This window comes from Ambystoma mexicanum, chromosome 14, assembly GCF_040938575.1.
Source record: "Ambystoma mexicanum isolate Mex_15411 chromosome 14, UKY_AmexF1_1, whole genome shotgun sequence".
Taxonomy (NCBI): Eukaryota; Metazoa; Chordata; class Amphibia; order Caudata; family Ambystomatidae; genus Ambystoma; species Ambystoma mexicanum.
This window is the reverse complement of record NC_090940.1, coordinates 180,810,835-180,826,955: the sequence shown is the minus strand read 5'-3', so window position 1 is coordinate 180,826,955 and position 16,121 is coordinate 180,810,835. Positions and strand designations below refer to the sequence as shown.

At 47.9% G+C, this 16,121-nt stretch overlaps 1 protein-coding gene across 4 annotated transcripts in view; it reads right to left on the bottom strand.

Annotated features, from left to right (window-relative positions):
• Window positions 1–16,121, bottom strand: part of SLC8A3 (solute carrier family 8 member A3) — a 640,255-nt gene that overhangs the window by 503,256 nt on the left and 120,878 nt on the right. For all 4 annotated transcript variants that reach the window (XM_069638871.1, XM_069638873.1, XM_069638874.1 and 1 more), the window contains exon 2: window positions 14,047–15,873. In XM_069638871.1, the coding sequence (XP_069494972.1) occupies window positions 14,047–15,812 (1,766 nt within the window). In that variant the 5' untranslated portion in view covers window positions 15,813–15,873. The remainder of the gene's footprint in view (window positions 1–14,046; window positions 15,874–16,121) is intronic.

Here is a 16,121-nt window from a genome sequence, read left to right as displayed (position 1 = left end):
TGAAATCCTACCTTGAAGCCCACGTTGCTGTAAATGCACAGTTCAAAGGGACCCCAGGAATATTTGCTCTTGCCTCTTGCAGCCAATCAGGGCACAGGGCTACCTGAAGGTAAAGGCACATACGTTTGAAGCAGGTAAGTGAATAGAGCTTCTCACCACCTCCCATGGAACCCCTTCCAGCAAGTAATTCCTCTGACAGGTGGACACGGTAGCCCTGGATAGAAGCTCAGGGGCTACAACCAAAAGGCTAGCCATCCCCGAGTCCCGACAGTCCTGACGTAAGCGTAGGTCCGGATCTTTCCCAAACCTAGCAACACCCCTGCTTCTCCCTTCTAATCTAATTCTATCTCATCCATTAGTCTTCTCTTTCAACTCTCCCCTTCCCCCACTCGCACTTCTAACCCGGCCCTTGTTTCTCTCCACTAGCATCTTTTCCCCTCGAGTCTTTCCTTCCACTATCTCTGCATCGTTTAATGGTGCATTGAAGGCATGGCTCCTCCATATCCCTCAACACTCTGTACTCCCCGTTTTGCGTGCTTCCTTCCAAGTCCCTCTCTCAGTTCCCTGACTCCTCCTCGTCCCAGTTCTCAATCAAGTTTCCGGTGATTTTCACCCCTAGCTCGTAAACTCTGGAACTCCCTTGCTTCCCTTGTGTGCACTGCTCCCTCACTTTCACTCTTTCCTAAGTCTCAAGTAACTCTGTGCAGTCAATAATCTAAGCCTCAAGTAACACCTCTAGTAAATAGTCCATCTCAAGTGACACCAACAGCCAATAACCTAACTCTCAATGACCACTATACTCAAAAGCCTAACAGTACACAGTATCACTGACTCCTCCCAACAACAACCATAGTCTCAAGTGACCCCTATGGTTACTAACCAAAGTCTGAAGTAACTCCTTCCATCACTGACTAAAGACTCAAGTAATACCTATGGTCATTAACCTAAGTCCTGTTGTCCCCTATGGCCGAGTCTAGAAGAACCCTTCCATCAATACCCTAAGTCTCAATTAACTCATAGGTTTAATAGCTTAATTCTCAATGCCCCCCCCCCCAACCACTGGTCAAAAACCCACACCTCAATGGCCCGTACCATCAATAACCTAACCTATATGTAAATCCTACAGTTAATAATATAAGTCTTACTTGACATCTACGATCTAAGGTCAATAACCAAGTCTCAAATGATCCATGTGGTTAATTATTGAAGAATTATAGGACCTCTACTTTGAGTAATAGTAAAATAATGCACTTGGATATGGACAAAAATGGCATTCTACAAACAGCTGGCTCCCTCCTCTGGCACGAAGAGCTCTTCCTCACGACAGAGTTTGACAAGAGTCGGTTACCGAGCATGGATGATGCACGTGTAAGTGTAACAGATGTTTCTCTCTTGATCTGCATCATGCCATCGGTTGATCAGTTGGCAGTGCCCCGGGAATCTTGATCTCACAAGCCAAGGAAACTACGCCTGTCCTAAGTGCAGGTCTGGTAGGTCTTCAATGACTTCTTATGTACATTAGAGGGAAAAACTATGCCCTCAGCACTTAAGTGATAGCTCAAAAGCGATTAGGACTGATTGAAAGTGCCCATTGGGACCACCTACCACTTTTTGAATGTTTGCGGGGGCAGGGCAGCCATTGTCTCGGAAGGATAGCTCAGGGGCAGCGTGCACCCCTTGGAAACCAAACGACATTGAGCAACACAGGTTCGATCCCCGGGTCCGCGCTTAGAAACCTTTGAGTATTGAGCGTGTTATATAAATAACCAATCATCATTCACCACAATAAGTGACTGCAGGCACTTTGCTGCCTGCTGCTTGTTGATGGTCAGCTGTAAAATTGACAGTGTTGTGAGAGGGGTGGATGCAGGGAAAGCAGCGCCCTTTCCCGTTTAACAAGCAGGATGTGTGCACTGATGTGCAGTTTCTGTACTTAGAAGCAATACTGGGGATAGCTGGCTGCCAAACAGTTCACTGGTTCTTCTGGCAATTAACATTACACCGCCTCTGGTGTTTCTTGGCAGGGTGATTTTCCACCTGCACCAACGTTTGATATTAGTTCCTTAATATATTGTTGGGTTGAGTAGTTTTCCAAGTGTACTCATCCTTCCAAGAGAGCGCGTAATCGCTATGCAGTGGAGTTCTGCATTATACGTGGGCAGCTTTCCAAGAGTTGCATTCTGGCCGGGCAGGCCAAAGCTGACAATCAGACGTCACCTCAGTGCATTCTGGCCCGGCTCGTGGAGGGAAAGTCGTTTGAAGGGCTTCCCAGTGCACGGTAAGGCTCGCAGCATGGCTGCACATACTCTGCTTCAAGTTGGTTCTGTTTCTGAAGCAGGGCACTTGTTTACTTCCGGTGCCACAGCCGGTCTTATTTGCGAGCAGGCTCAGTCTCGTGGAGTAGGCTGGCATGAGAAACCAGGGTCGGCATCAGGGCCTGTCAGTCATTTCAGTTGCCCCATGTTCAGGGTCTTATTCCACAGAAACAAATTCCTTTATCTTGGGATGTTAAGCGTATGTAGAGCGCATGCTAAAGGTTGTCTTTGCTGGTGCCCTCATGCCATCACCTTCCTCTTGCAGTCTCAAGCAACATTCTTAGCACCTCCTGGCCTTTTTATTCAGGTTTCCCCAACATTAAAACCCTGCTGTCAGAGAGGGATTAATGGCTTTTATGGGGATATTTTGGCCCTGATTCATGAGAATATTTGCATGTAAACGGGGATTTGCGCGCCATTCTGCCCGCAAATCCCTGTTTGTCGAATGGGGATTTGCGGGCAGAACGGCACGCAAATCCCTGTTTTACACGTAAATAATTCCATGAATCAGGGCCTTAGTGTTTCAGCCTCCTGCTGGCTGCCTGTCCTGTGATAATCTGCAGCTATTGAAGAACATGTGGCATTCTTTTGACTTTATTATTAATTAAACACCCACATGTGCCTCTGACTTAGGGTTTTTAAAACAAAAACCCGGGACGGGCCAATGAAATAGACGTAGGACTAAAGTAACACTTTAGTCCTACTCCTATGTCGCTGGCCCGTTGCAGGGCAGGGGATGGGGTGTGCTAACAGGCACACTCCTCTCATTGTGTCAGATTCACCAGGTGAGTAACCTCCTTTCCCAACCTCCTCCTCACCTGAACCTTCTGAGATGTTGTCCTTGGTTTCTGTGGTGGGTCTTCTCTTAGCTTTCTTGTCTTCGGCAGGCAACTGCCTTTGGGATGTCTTCTTCTTCTTATCGCATAAATAAGGCCTGGCTCCCTCAGAGGCCACCTTGACAGGGAAGGAACACCTGCCCAAGGGGAACCCCAAGGAGCCAAACCTCCAATGGCAGGGAAAAAGCCGAAAAGGCACAAAAAACCCTGGTAGGATGTATTTCTTCCTTGAGATGGATAGTCAAAGACTGTAGATAAATTGTCTTTACTGAGCAACTTCCGGTGTTGATGCGGAAAACGGTATAAGGAAGCTTGGACTTCGATAGGAGTCTGAAGAAGGGAATATATACAGAAACAGTTCCCACTTACCGAGAGCTCTGGCAGAACCCAGAGAGTGAAGGTACCCAAGTCGTGATCGCGGATGCCTAAAATAAACAACTCCGCGACCACGAACAAGACTGGAGTGCCGCGGCGCTGTGAAATGAAAAGGGAAACAGTGCCGCGGTCAGGGAAAGAAAACAGAAACAATACCGCTGCAACAACACCGAGTAAGTGCGAAATACAGAACGAGCGGACAGGACAGAAAAGAAGTAACGAAGGAAGGCAGAAACCGGAACACAGGCGAGAAGGGAGAGAATACAAGATATGAAGGGCAGAGTGAACGGAGGGAAGAAAAGCCAAAGGCTAAGCGGGAAACTCTAAGAAGAACTGTGGAAGGACGATCCGTAGCTCGCAGCGCTGAAGAGTCTGAAGGAAACACAGATACAACGCGCCGGAAAGGGGGCGTGGTTGTGTCTTATAGTCCAGCGACGCCATGTTGGGTGAGGACTAGACCGAAGTATACTATTATTAGAGACGCCATGAGCTCCACAGCTTCCATGGACGAATCCTGACAGTATACCCCTTTCCCTTCGGGGGCCCTCCGGGATTCCCTGGGTGGAGGCGGTGGAAATGTTGAATGAGCCTAGGAGCATGGAGATGACCTCTAGGTTCCCACGTTCTCTCTTCCGGAGGATAACCCTTCCAGTGTACCAGATATTGAAGTCTTCCCTTACGCTATCGTGAGTCCACCAGATAAGCTACCTCATACTCCTCTTGAACAGGTGGGTGTAAAGGGTTTTTGTTAGACAGCCTTCGTGCATACGGGTCCGTCTGGTATTCTTTGAGCAAAGAGGTATGGAAGACTGGATGCACCCTTTGGAGTCTGTCCGGTAGTTTAAGTCTGTAAGCAACCGGGTTAATCTGTGCGAGAACGGAGAAAGGCCCTGTATATCGTGGTGCAAATTTGCCAGATTGGCCCATTTTGGCAAAAACCTTGTGGACAACCAGACTAACTGGTTGGGCTTCCAGGCCGGATTACTACTTCTCCTCCGGTCTGCCCACTTCTTGTGCATCTGTCTGCTGGACTCCAGTGCCCTTTTGGCAGTCTTCTGAACTTCTAGGAGTTCCACCAACAGGCTATCAATAGCAGGTGTCCTGGTGGAAGGCATACCTAACCATGGCAAGGGGTTAGGATGGTACCCGTAAGTACAGAGGAATGGGCTCATTCGGATGGATGTATGAAGAGCATTGTTATAGGCGAATTCCGGCTGAGGGAGAAAGGATACCCATTCTTCTTGCTTATTAGAGCAAAAACATCGAAGGTACTGTTCAAGGGTGGAGTTTAGCCTCTCGGTCTGACCATTGCTCTGCGGATGGTAACCCGATGACAATGCTCTGTCGATGCCTAGCTGTTGGTATAAGGTGGTCCAGAATCTAGAGGTGTATTGGGATCCTCTGTCAGAGACTATAGTCCTAGGCAGGCCATGTAGTCTGACAATGTCCCTTAGGAATACTGCTGCCATCTCTGGAGCCGATGGTAGATGGGGTAAGGCTGAAAAATGTGCCAGTTTGCTAAAGGAATCGATAGTTACCATGATGGTATTCATTCCCTTTGAGAGGGGTAGCTCCACGATAAAGTCTGTGGAGATATGTTCCCAAGACCTTCCTGGTACTTTTGGCAGTTGTAGCAAGCCAATCGGTCTCCCTGTAGGACTTTTGCTACTGGCACACACCGGGCACGAAGAGACATATTTGTCTACGTCCTTGCAGATAGTGGGCCACCAAAATTGTCGACATATGAGATCCCGTGTCTTGCGTATGCCAGGATGACCCGACAACTGAGAGTCATGGCACAACTTGAGTATCTGGCTCTGCAGGGTCTTAGAAGGGATATAGAGAGCTTTCCCTAGGTAGTACAAACCGTTCGGGTCTTGAATGACTGACCGGGGCAGTGCTTCTTCCTCTTTATATTGCTCCATAAGTTCATGCAAGAAAGGGATCACGGTGGACACTCCCAGTGCCTTAGAGAGCAGTAATTCATGACCCTGGATCTTGGTGGGTTCTTCACCTTGGCTCCGGGATAGGGCATCAGCAACATGATTTTCGGTACCAGGTATGTAGGTAAGACAAAAATCGAACTGTAAGAAATAATATGCCCAGCGGGAATGGCGGGAATTGGTGCATTCCATTTGTTGGAGTACCTTTAAATTCCTGTGGTCAGTGCGAATAAGGAACTTATGGTTTGCCCCTTGTAGTAAATGGCGCCATTCTTGACATGCCAGCTTCATGGCCAATAGTTCCTTTTCGAGGACTGAGTAGTTCTGCTCACTGCTAGACAACGTTTTTGAATAGTAGGCAACTGGATGTTCCAGTCCGTCCTCTGCCTCTTGTAATAGCACTGCTCCTACTGCTCCAGCTGAGGCATCGGTCTCACGGACAAAGGGTCGGTTCTGATCTGGCTGGACTAGAATAGGGGCTGTAGAGAAATGTTCCTTTAAACGCTTGAAGGCCTCCCTCTGGTCTTGATCAAATGAAAACTTGACGCCCTTCTTGAGCAAATGAGTGATGGGTTGTACTAGCTAGGAAAAATTTGGAATGAATTGTCTATAAAAGTTCACCAACCCTAGGAATCTCTGTATCTCCTTGACATTTTGGGGTTCTTTGCAGTCTTGGATAGCACGTATCTTACTTGAGTCCATCTGTACTCCTGCCGCAGAGAGAATAAAGCCCAGATAAGATACTGACCTGGCTTCAAAAGTACACTTCTCTGGCTTGACTAATAGTTGGTTGGCCTGTAAACGGGATAATACTTCCTTGACCTGATCCCTGTGTTCTGGAAGGCTGCGTGAGTACACCAAAATGTCATCCAAGTAAACCACTACTGACACAAACAATAAGTCTGAAAATATCCTGTCCATAAACCGCTGGAATATGGCGGGACCGTTCACAAGCCCGAACGGCATCACCTTATATTCGAAGAGACCTAAAGGTGTCCGAAATGCAGTCTTCCACTCATCACCCTTACGGATCCTCAAAAGATGATAAGCTCCTCTGAGGTCCAATTTGGTATAGAATTGTGCTCCTTGAACTGCTTCCAGAACGTCCCTTATCAAGGGCATGGGGTAGCGGTCTCTAACCGTTCCCTGATTAAGCCCCCGGTAATCTATGCAGGGTCTGAGTTCTGCTGAGTCCTTTTTAGGTATAAAGAACAGTGAAGCTCCGCAAGATGACCTGGATTCTTGGATCAGTCCGTTCTGGAGGTGAGCGTCTAGGTAATCTCTTAAAGCCTTCTTTTCAGGCAAAGACAAAGGGTACATCCGACCAAACGGAACTTGAGAGGAAGGCTCGATGTTGATGGCGCAATCTTCCGACCTGTGGGGAGGAAGTACTCTTGGCAATATATCCTTGAAGACTTCAGCGTATTCCTGGCACTGGAGTGGGATAGAAGATACTGTCTTCTTTATTGGATTACTAAACACTTCTACTCCAATCTGGAGTTTAGGGACCTCCATGCAATGTACTTGACAATAATCCGAATCAAAACACACCTTGTTTGTGTACCAGTCAATTGAAGGGTTGTGCCTTCGAAGCCAGGGAATTCCGATGACCAACGGAAAGTGTGCCGCCTTAATCATATCAAATACCATGTCTTCTGTATGCTGTTCCATCTTCATCCGTAAGGGAACGGACTCCTTGACTATGGGCCCTGAGGACAGAGGAGTACCGTCCACTCCTTCCACTGGAATGGGTTTATTCTTGAGGCGCTCGGGCACCTTGTTCTTCCTGGCCCAGTCTATGTCAATAAAATTCCCTGCGGCCCCGCAGTCCAGCATGGCCAACACCTCGATGGGCTCAGGACTCGTTATCCAGAGTTGGACCTTGAATACCATGAGTCTATTGTCTTCGCCCCCTGTTATTGGTCTTGTAATGAAGCAAGGGCTGTAGCTGGTTCCCCCGACACCTCCCTTGCATAGGTTCGTGGGCTGGAGTTTTCCTTTCGACGAGGTGGTACTTCTGGACAGTTGCGAAGTAGATGCTTAGAAGAGCCACAGTACATACACAGTCCTGCTTCGCGGCGTCTTCTTCGTTCTTCTGGAGTTGGAGGCCCCCTGGTTGTTCCGATCTGCATGGGTGCATCCCCTCCGGTGTTTTCTCGGGAAGGTTGGGAAAGAGGTGTGGTAGTCAGTGGACGAGGTCTTTTCCTTTCTTTTCGTCGTTCGTTAAGACGGAATTCAATCTGTAAGGCTATAGTAGTGAGTTCCTGAAAAGACGACGGGCGAGCAATCCGAGCCAGCTCGTCCTTGATATCCTCATGAAGACCTCTTCGGAATATAGTCTGTTTGGCAGAGTCCGGCCAGTCTGCCTTTGTGGCAAGCCGGATAAAACAGGATAAGTAGGTTTGGACATCTGTAGTGCCCTGTATCACATCCAAAATGGCCTCAAAAGAAGTGTACAGGACCTCCGGCCGATCTAATCTCTCCTTGAGCGGTCGTAATCATGTAGCGCAAGGTCATTATTTGTGACCAACGGAGTGGCCCAAGCCAGGGCGTTACCAATCAGGTTAGCTATGATGAATCCCACTCTGGACCAGGCTGTCTGGTAGGCGTAGGGACGGAATGCGAAATACACCTGGCAGGCATCCAAGAACTCCTTGAGACCTCCAGGATGCCCATCATATTTCCCAAACGACAGGGCCATAGGGGGTAGATCTCCCCGGTCATCTCTTTGCAGGACTACCTGCTGTCTTAAAGCTACATTCTCTGCTTTCAATGCCTGTACTTCAACCGTAAGGTTCTGCATCGCTACCACCAACTCCTGATACTGCTCCAAGGACGCCATGGGGGTTGTATACTGTCAGATTCACCAGGTGAGTAACCTCCTTTCCCAACCTCCTCCTCACCTGAACCTTCTGAGATGTTGTCCTTGGTTTCTGTGGTCGGTCTTCTCTTAGCTTTCTTGTCTTCGGCAGGCAACTGCCTTTGGGATGTCTTCTTCTTCTTATCGCGTAATAAGGCCTGGCTCCCTCAGAGGCCACCTTGACAGGGAAGGAACACCTGCCCAAGGGGAACCCCAAGGAGCCAAACCTCCAATGGCAGGGAAAAAGCCGAAAAGGCACAAAAAACCCTGGTAGGATGTATTTCTTCCTTGAGATGGATAGTCAAAGACTGTAGATAAATTGTCTTTACTGAGCAACTTCCGGTGTTGATGCGGAAAACGGTATAAGGAAGCTTGGACTTCGATAGGAGTCTGCAGAAGGGAATATATACAGAAACAGTTCCCACTTACCGAGAGCTCTGGCAGAACCCAGAGAGTGAAGGTACCCAAGTCGTGATCGCGGATGCCTAAAATAAACAGCTCCGCGACCACGAACAAGACGGGAGTGCCGCGGCGCTGTGAAATGAAAAGGGAAACAGTGCCGCGGTCAGGGAAAGAAAACAGAAACAATACCGCTGCAACAACACCGAGTAAGTGCGAAATACAGAACGAGCGGACAGGACAGAAAAGAAGTAACGAAGGAAGGCAAAAACCGGAACACAGGCGAGAAGGGAGAGAATACAAGATATGAAGGGCAGAGTGAACGGAGGGAAGAAAAGCCAAAGGCTAAGCGGGAAACTCTAAGAAAAACTGTGGAAGGACGATCCGTAGCTCGCAGCGTTGAGGAGTCTGAAGGAAACACAGATACAATGCACCGGAAAGGGGGCGTGGTTGTGTCTTATAGTCCAGCGACGCCATGTTGGGTGAGGACTAGACCGAAGTATACTATTATTAGAGACGCCATGAGCTCCACAGCTTCCATGGACGAATCCTGACACATTGGAGGGGAGCGCCGGGGAGGAGAAAGGGGAGGAAATGGCGGCATGAAAAGCATTTCACGCCCCCACTCGCACAGGAAGAGTTGCGCCGGGACCCGACTTTGGGATTTCGAAATCGGGTCCCGGCAAAAAAAGGGACCATAGTCAAAACCCCGTACGGGGTTTGTAAAATAAAAAACCTCCCGGGATGTCGGGTGATTTCCCCAGACTGTCCCGGGAAAACCCGGACGTCTGGTCACCCTACTCTGACTGTTTCTCCCAACTGTAAGGCAAAGTGGGCCACAAGCATCATGTTGAAATGAGCCTTCACCAGCCCTGACACATTTTCAGCCAACCCTGTCCAGAGCCGCTGTAGAAGGTTCCAGAGACGTGTCCTAAAAAAGGGGAACCAGTGACTCTCCCTGAACTGCAAACTTCTTGACAAAGCTTTACATATACCAAATAGTATTAACCCTATGTGTGGTGGTGACACGAGTGAGAGAATGGGAGAGTGGGAGAATGAGTGATTGTCTGGATGAGTGAGTGGGATTGAGTGTCTGAGTGAGCGAGTTCCTGGATGAGTGATTGAGCGCGGGTGTGAGTGGGTGTGAGTGAGTGGCTGTGTGGGTGAATGAAGGAGGGAGTGACCGAGATGGTGAGTGACTACATAAGTAGCTGATTGATTGGCTTAATATCTGAGTGATTACATGAGTGTGTGCTAAGTGACTGAATGTATTAGTGACTGAATGAAGGAGTGACCGAGTGAGTTGGCGAATGACTGAATAAGCAAATGATTAAGTGAGTGAATATGTGAGTGGCTGCATGAGTGAGTGTTGAGTTACGGAGAGACTGGGTTATTGAGTGGCAGAATGACTGAATGAGTGACTTAATGACTGAGTGAGGGAGTGGATGAGCAAGTGAGTGACTCAATAGTGCAGTACAACAACAAAGGCAGGGTGGCCTGCAGCCAAGCGTTTGTGGTTTCCACATGCTTAATTTTTTATTCTCCAGTGTGTTATGAATTAAAGGCAATACTGCTCTGCCCAAGAAGTGTGGGCACAGAACACGTCATAGTGGCCAATGTTGAATAGGAAGTCTTTTGAAATAATACCTATCTCAGAAATGGCCAGTGAACAGCTGCCACTAGTCCAAGTGTTCCACACACAGGCCCTCATCCGGCATGGTGAAAATGGGTGCATGGCGTTTGGGTGCCCATTGTGTGGCGGCCGCATTGCCTCATGACTCACGATCACTGTGAGCAGCCAGGTGGACGACCTGAGCAGCAAATCGCGAGGGGAAACGCTGCCCTTGGATCAGAAAATTGTAAAGAAAAGGCCCGTAGGAGGGAACGTGACAGAATGGAGCGTTCTGTAGGAGGGCACGTGACAGAATGGAGCGTTCTGTAGGGGGGAACGTGACAGAATGGAGCGTTCTGTAGGAGGGCACGTGACAGAATGGAGCGTTCTGTAGGGGGGAACGTGACAGAATGGAGCGTTCTGTAGGAGGGCACGTGACAGAATGGAGTGTTCTGTAGGGGGGAACGTGACAGAATGGAGCGTTCTGTAGGAGGGCACGTGACAGAATGGAGCGTTCTGTAGGGGGGAACGTGACAGAATGGAGCGTTTTGTAGGAGGGCACGTGACAGAATGGAGCGTTCTGTAGGGGGAACGTGACAGAATGGAGCGTTCTGTAGGAGGGCACGTGACAGAATGGAGCGTTCTGTAGGGGGGAACGTGACAGAATGGAGCGTTCTGTAGGGGGAACGTGACATAATGGAGCGTTCTGTAGGAGGGCACATGACAGAATGGAGCGTTCTGTAGGAGGGCACGTGACAGAATGGAGCATTCTGTAGGAGGGCACGTGACAGAATGGAGAGTTCTGTAGGGGGGAACGTGACAGAATGGAGCGATCCATAGGAGGGCACATATGAGGGCACGTAACAGAATAGAGCGATCCATAGGGGTCACATATGAGGACACGTGACAGAATGGAGCGATCCGTAGGAGGGCACGTGACAGAATGGAGTGATCCATAGGAGGGCACATATGAGGGCACGTGACAGAATGGAGCGATCCGTAGGAGGGCACGACACAGAATGGAGCGATCCGTAGGAGGGCACGTGACAGAATGGAGTGATCCATAGGAGGGCATATATGAGGGCACGTGACATAATGGAGCGATCCGTAGGAAGGCATGTGACAGAATGGAGCGATCCATAGGAGGGCACATGAGGGCAAGTGACAGAATAGAGCGATCCGTAGGCGGGCACGTGACACAATTGAGCGATCAGCTGATTTCACGTGTTTGGTAGGTGTTTGGGTTTGAAATAGGTGGCCTTTGGTAAGCTGTAGGTTTTGACGGTTCGGAGCGTGAAGTAGGCTTGCAGCTAAAGTCTGTTGTCAAGGGAGCCGGATTAAAAGTTACTGTACCAGAGTGCCAGCTGCCTATACCTTCTTCAGGACGACTAGATAAAATGACAGAAACTAACATTTAGGAGTTCCAGTCACCTTCCATTTCCAGACACACCGCGTACCGGGGCCCCAGCTTGAACCCATGTGGCTCGTGACAAGAGCCGGATCTACGATAAGGCAATGTAAGGCAGCTTCATAGGGCACAGTGGACAGGGGGCAACAAGACTGGCCCTACTAACAGGAAATCAAACAAGGGAGCGGAGAGGAAGCATGGCTTTTCATCCAAAGCGGCATAAAGTCGCTGCCTGAACATGCGCGTGATGCACTATTCTTTCGGGCAGAACTCTAGCGGAACATGAGGAAGATTCAGATTGCCGGTGGTTTTGGTGGTTAAAGTAGAATTTTGGCCTTGGGGACGGGCAAGCAACATTCATGGTAAAATGAACTGGCGTGCCCTGCATCTGGCCTACTTTCCTGCCAATAACGCCCACATTGCTTTGTCGCGGACGGGTGGGTCGCTTCTCACAGGCAACCCAACCGTGTGATGAACCCACATCCATGCCGGCCTCAGCTCAATCTCTCAAAACTAGAAGCCCTTCACGGCTGAAACGCTGCACATGGAATACCACTGGCACCCTTGTGCCAAGTCCACCACATTATCAGAATTCAGGAGATGCAACCACCTGGCAGGAGCAGCCAACCCAAGTTTGCATCTATTTCATTTACACTCAGTCCCATTTCAATTTCCTCCCGGGGAGCTGACAGTCATGGGATTACCCACTTTTGCCGAATGGCAATTTCACCAAATTCATTTTTGCAGCATATTTTGCCACTTGTTTTTACCACAACCTAGTAGATGGCAAGTTGGGGTAAGGTATCTAGCAATGGGCAGTGGGGGTGGAGCGGGGGTACGGGGTCTCTCCCCCCCCCCACCCTGTTTGTGCTAAAAAAAAAAATCGGCCATAAGAAATTAAATTTTGCTAAATTGCTATTCATCAAAAAGAAATCAGCTAACATCCATCGATCCCACTAAGTAGCTAATTATCCCAGCTATAAAACCAAAGTTTCAAAGATTTTGTGGAGTATTGCTAATGAAAACAATTTGAAATGGTGATGGGCGTTAATAGGACAAACCAAAAAACACAATGCCGACAGTAAATTTCAGATCTGTTGAATCAATTTATAAAGAGTTTTTAAATGCAAGTTACTGGTGAGCAAAGTAGCAATTTACTCATGAAAAACTTACTCCAAACGTACAATTTACATTTGTAAGTGACTAAGAAAAGGATAAAGGTCTTTTGGTTTCCTCCAGAAGCAGCAAATGTGGGTGTGCCAAGAGGTGCATTGGCGAGTTGTGGGTGTTTCGACGAAGTGTCTGAATGAGGAAACGGTATACACCTGAACATTATAACTTATTGTGTATTCACAAAACTTCTAAATTGTCTTATAAATTTTGCGAAAAGACCTAATTTACACCTGAAACTTCCATGGGTGAGTGTTGGAAGTGAGGTTAGAAAGTGAAGGAAAAGGTATGTCGCAGCACGTGATGTCTGGAGGAAGAAGGTATTTGAAGAGGAAACATATTTTGGGTCAAGAGAAAAAACGTATAGAAATATATTTTTGTAAAATTGTAATAGTTTTCTTCTCTCACATATAGTTAATTACCAGGATGGAGTTACTCCGCATTGGTTCACCCATTTTGGGTATACGTGTTTTTTTCAGAAGCGACACATTCGACCTCTAAGGTGGCAGCAAGTAACAGAATGCAGTCTTTATAGCGACTATTTTATGCAGAATGAGTATATATCGAATATCTTATAATGAAAAAGGGTTACAGCTTGTGGGGAAAGGATTGGGTGGGTATTTAGGGGTGGGAAACAGGGGTTTGGGGGGGGTGACCTAAAAAATAAGTGCATTCTTCATAAAGATTTTCGTTATAAAAGTTTCGATATCTAATCATTCTTTTTCAAATATTTCGATATAAAGACATGTAGCCCAAGTAACAGCTGCGATTTTTTCTGTGACTGCTGCTTTGAGGTGTATTTTAGGAGCACAGTGTAGAGTAACTGACACCTGCAGTAATTGACACCAAGTGTGTCATTGTGAATCAGCTGCTGAGAATCTGAGATCAAAGTGTTATTTTCCACTGTAAACACAAAGTTTTATTTTATTTCGGGAGGTGTGCCAGCATCGTGGCTGATTCCCCAAAAGGGCTGAGGATTGAAAGGGTCGGAGATAAAACAAAGGGGAGACACACAAGGCAGGAAGAAAAGGACCTTGCGCAGTATTAAAGTTATGACTCATCAGACCTTGGGATGTAATTTACAAACACTGGCATCAATTACTGAAGAACGCAGAGGGTTCTACTTACACAGTTTCATCATTCTTGAACTCCAACTCGCCGTAAGTGTCCTCAAAATCTTCCCCGCCACCTTTGGCTGTTCCTTCCACTGTCCTAAAGGGGACTATAACTGTCCCCCGTGCCCCGGATGTCCTGAGAACTTTGACCTCCATCACACCAATGCTTTCGCTCGCATGTATGACATCGCACTCAAAAGTAAAAATTCCAGCATGGTCATCATCCAAGATAGTCACTGTGGCAACACACGGTGAGACCAAAATGGCTTTGGCATGATGCAAGTTGTTGTGGTCCAAGCCATCGTAGGTCTCGGCTACTCGCACGTTATTTAGCCGCACAAAGAAGTGTTCATCCTCTTCAAATATATCGTCGTCGATGACGCCGACAGAGAACTCCTTTTGGGTTTCTCCTGATTTGAACACCACCATTCCTTCGGTAAACTCGTAATCTGCCCCAGCATTGGCAGAGCCATCCTCAGTTTTGTAGTCCACATAAACTGTCTTGGATATGTCACCACCTTTGCGGTGCACAGTCAATAGGACGGCGCCGCAGTTTTCAAGACACTGGTAAGAGCAGGGATCAAAGAAGATCTTGGAGACAAACTCTTCTGGCTGATCGGACTGCACATCCTGTAAGCTCAGGCTCTTCTTTGCCTGCTCGGCTGCATGTTTTTTCAGGATGTTTCCAGCACCAGTCATCATTCTGGTGGCCTGGATTCGATAAAATGCTCGACTCTTTTGCTGGTGCGAGAGGGCATAGTAGTTGGCCATCTCCACAAGCTGATCCAAGTCCTTCTCCGGATGCTTTTGTTTCAAGTCTTTGAGGATTCTGATCATTTCTCTTCGAGACTCATCCACCTCTTTCCCTTCCATATTCACCAGACTCCCATCGAGGAAGTGTGAGTTCATCATTTTGCCATCCATCTCAATCCCCTTGGGGTGCTCGCCTTCTGTCTCTATCATTATCCCTCTGTGTTTGTCCGTCCGGTACTTCTTGTGCATGTACTTGTAGAAGAGCAGTCTCCGATCCGCCACCCAAGCCAAGAAAACACAAACAGGGAAAAAGAACAGGGTCAGGAGACCTTCCCACACTTGGACGATCCCAGGAGAGAAGACAGCCAGGATCATGTACAACCATATGTAAGCAAAGATGCTCCACGCTGCTGTGACAAAGAACACTCTAAGATGCTTGATCTTCCTGGCTTCCCCGTCAGGAATCACGTACACGCAAATTGCCAGAATGATGAACATATTGAAGGCCGCACTTCCAACAATGGTGGACGGGCCCAGATCTCCGGCTACAAATCCATGGCCGCAGACCTCAATCAAAGAGAGAAGAATCTCCGGTGCAGATGAGCCAAGAGCCATTAGGGTCAGGTTGGACACTGTTTCGTTCCAGACCCGAATGGTTGTTGTGGTGGTCTCTCCGTTGGGCTTTTTCATGGTGATCTCTCTCTCCTGTGATGTGATGACCTCTATCGAAGCCATGAAACGGTCTGCAATGATGGAGACCCCAAGGAACATGTATATCATTGCCACAAAGTACACAATAACCCTGGCAATTTTGTCCCCCAGCGATGGGTTCTCGGGGTACCATATTGGCAGTATAACACCTGCTTTGCATTCGTACGTTCCAGTACAGGTGCGGTTTTGTTCTGTGCTCGGATGGTCTCCAGTCGCACCGGCATCTACGTACAAACCTTGCAAAAACAGGACGAAGGTAACCAGGCCGAAATGGAGGAAGGCCGATGGAAGAGGCTGCAACCGTAACCACGCCATACAAAGGTGTATTGGACACGTTGCCTGTAGTTGCAATGATTGTCGTCACTGAGACTAAAATCTGAAAAAGATAGAGAAAAACAAGTTGAATTGAAAAATGTACAAACTTACGTAAAAACAAGACATATATGAATCGTTTCAAACTTTAACTGGGCTTAGTTGATGCTAAAGTCACTGCGATCTTCAGGAGAAACAAACATGCATTCATTTAGCAGCCAAATGGACGTCATTTCCTTATTACGCACTTGCACTTTATGCACTTGCACTTTACAGCCTGATCAGATCCGACTGCTCAACCACAAATAAGCT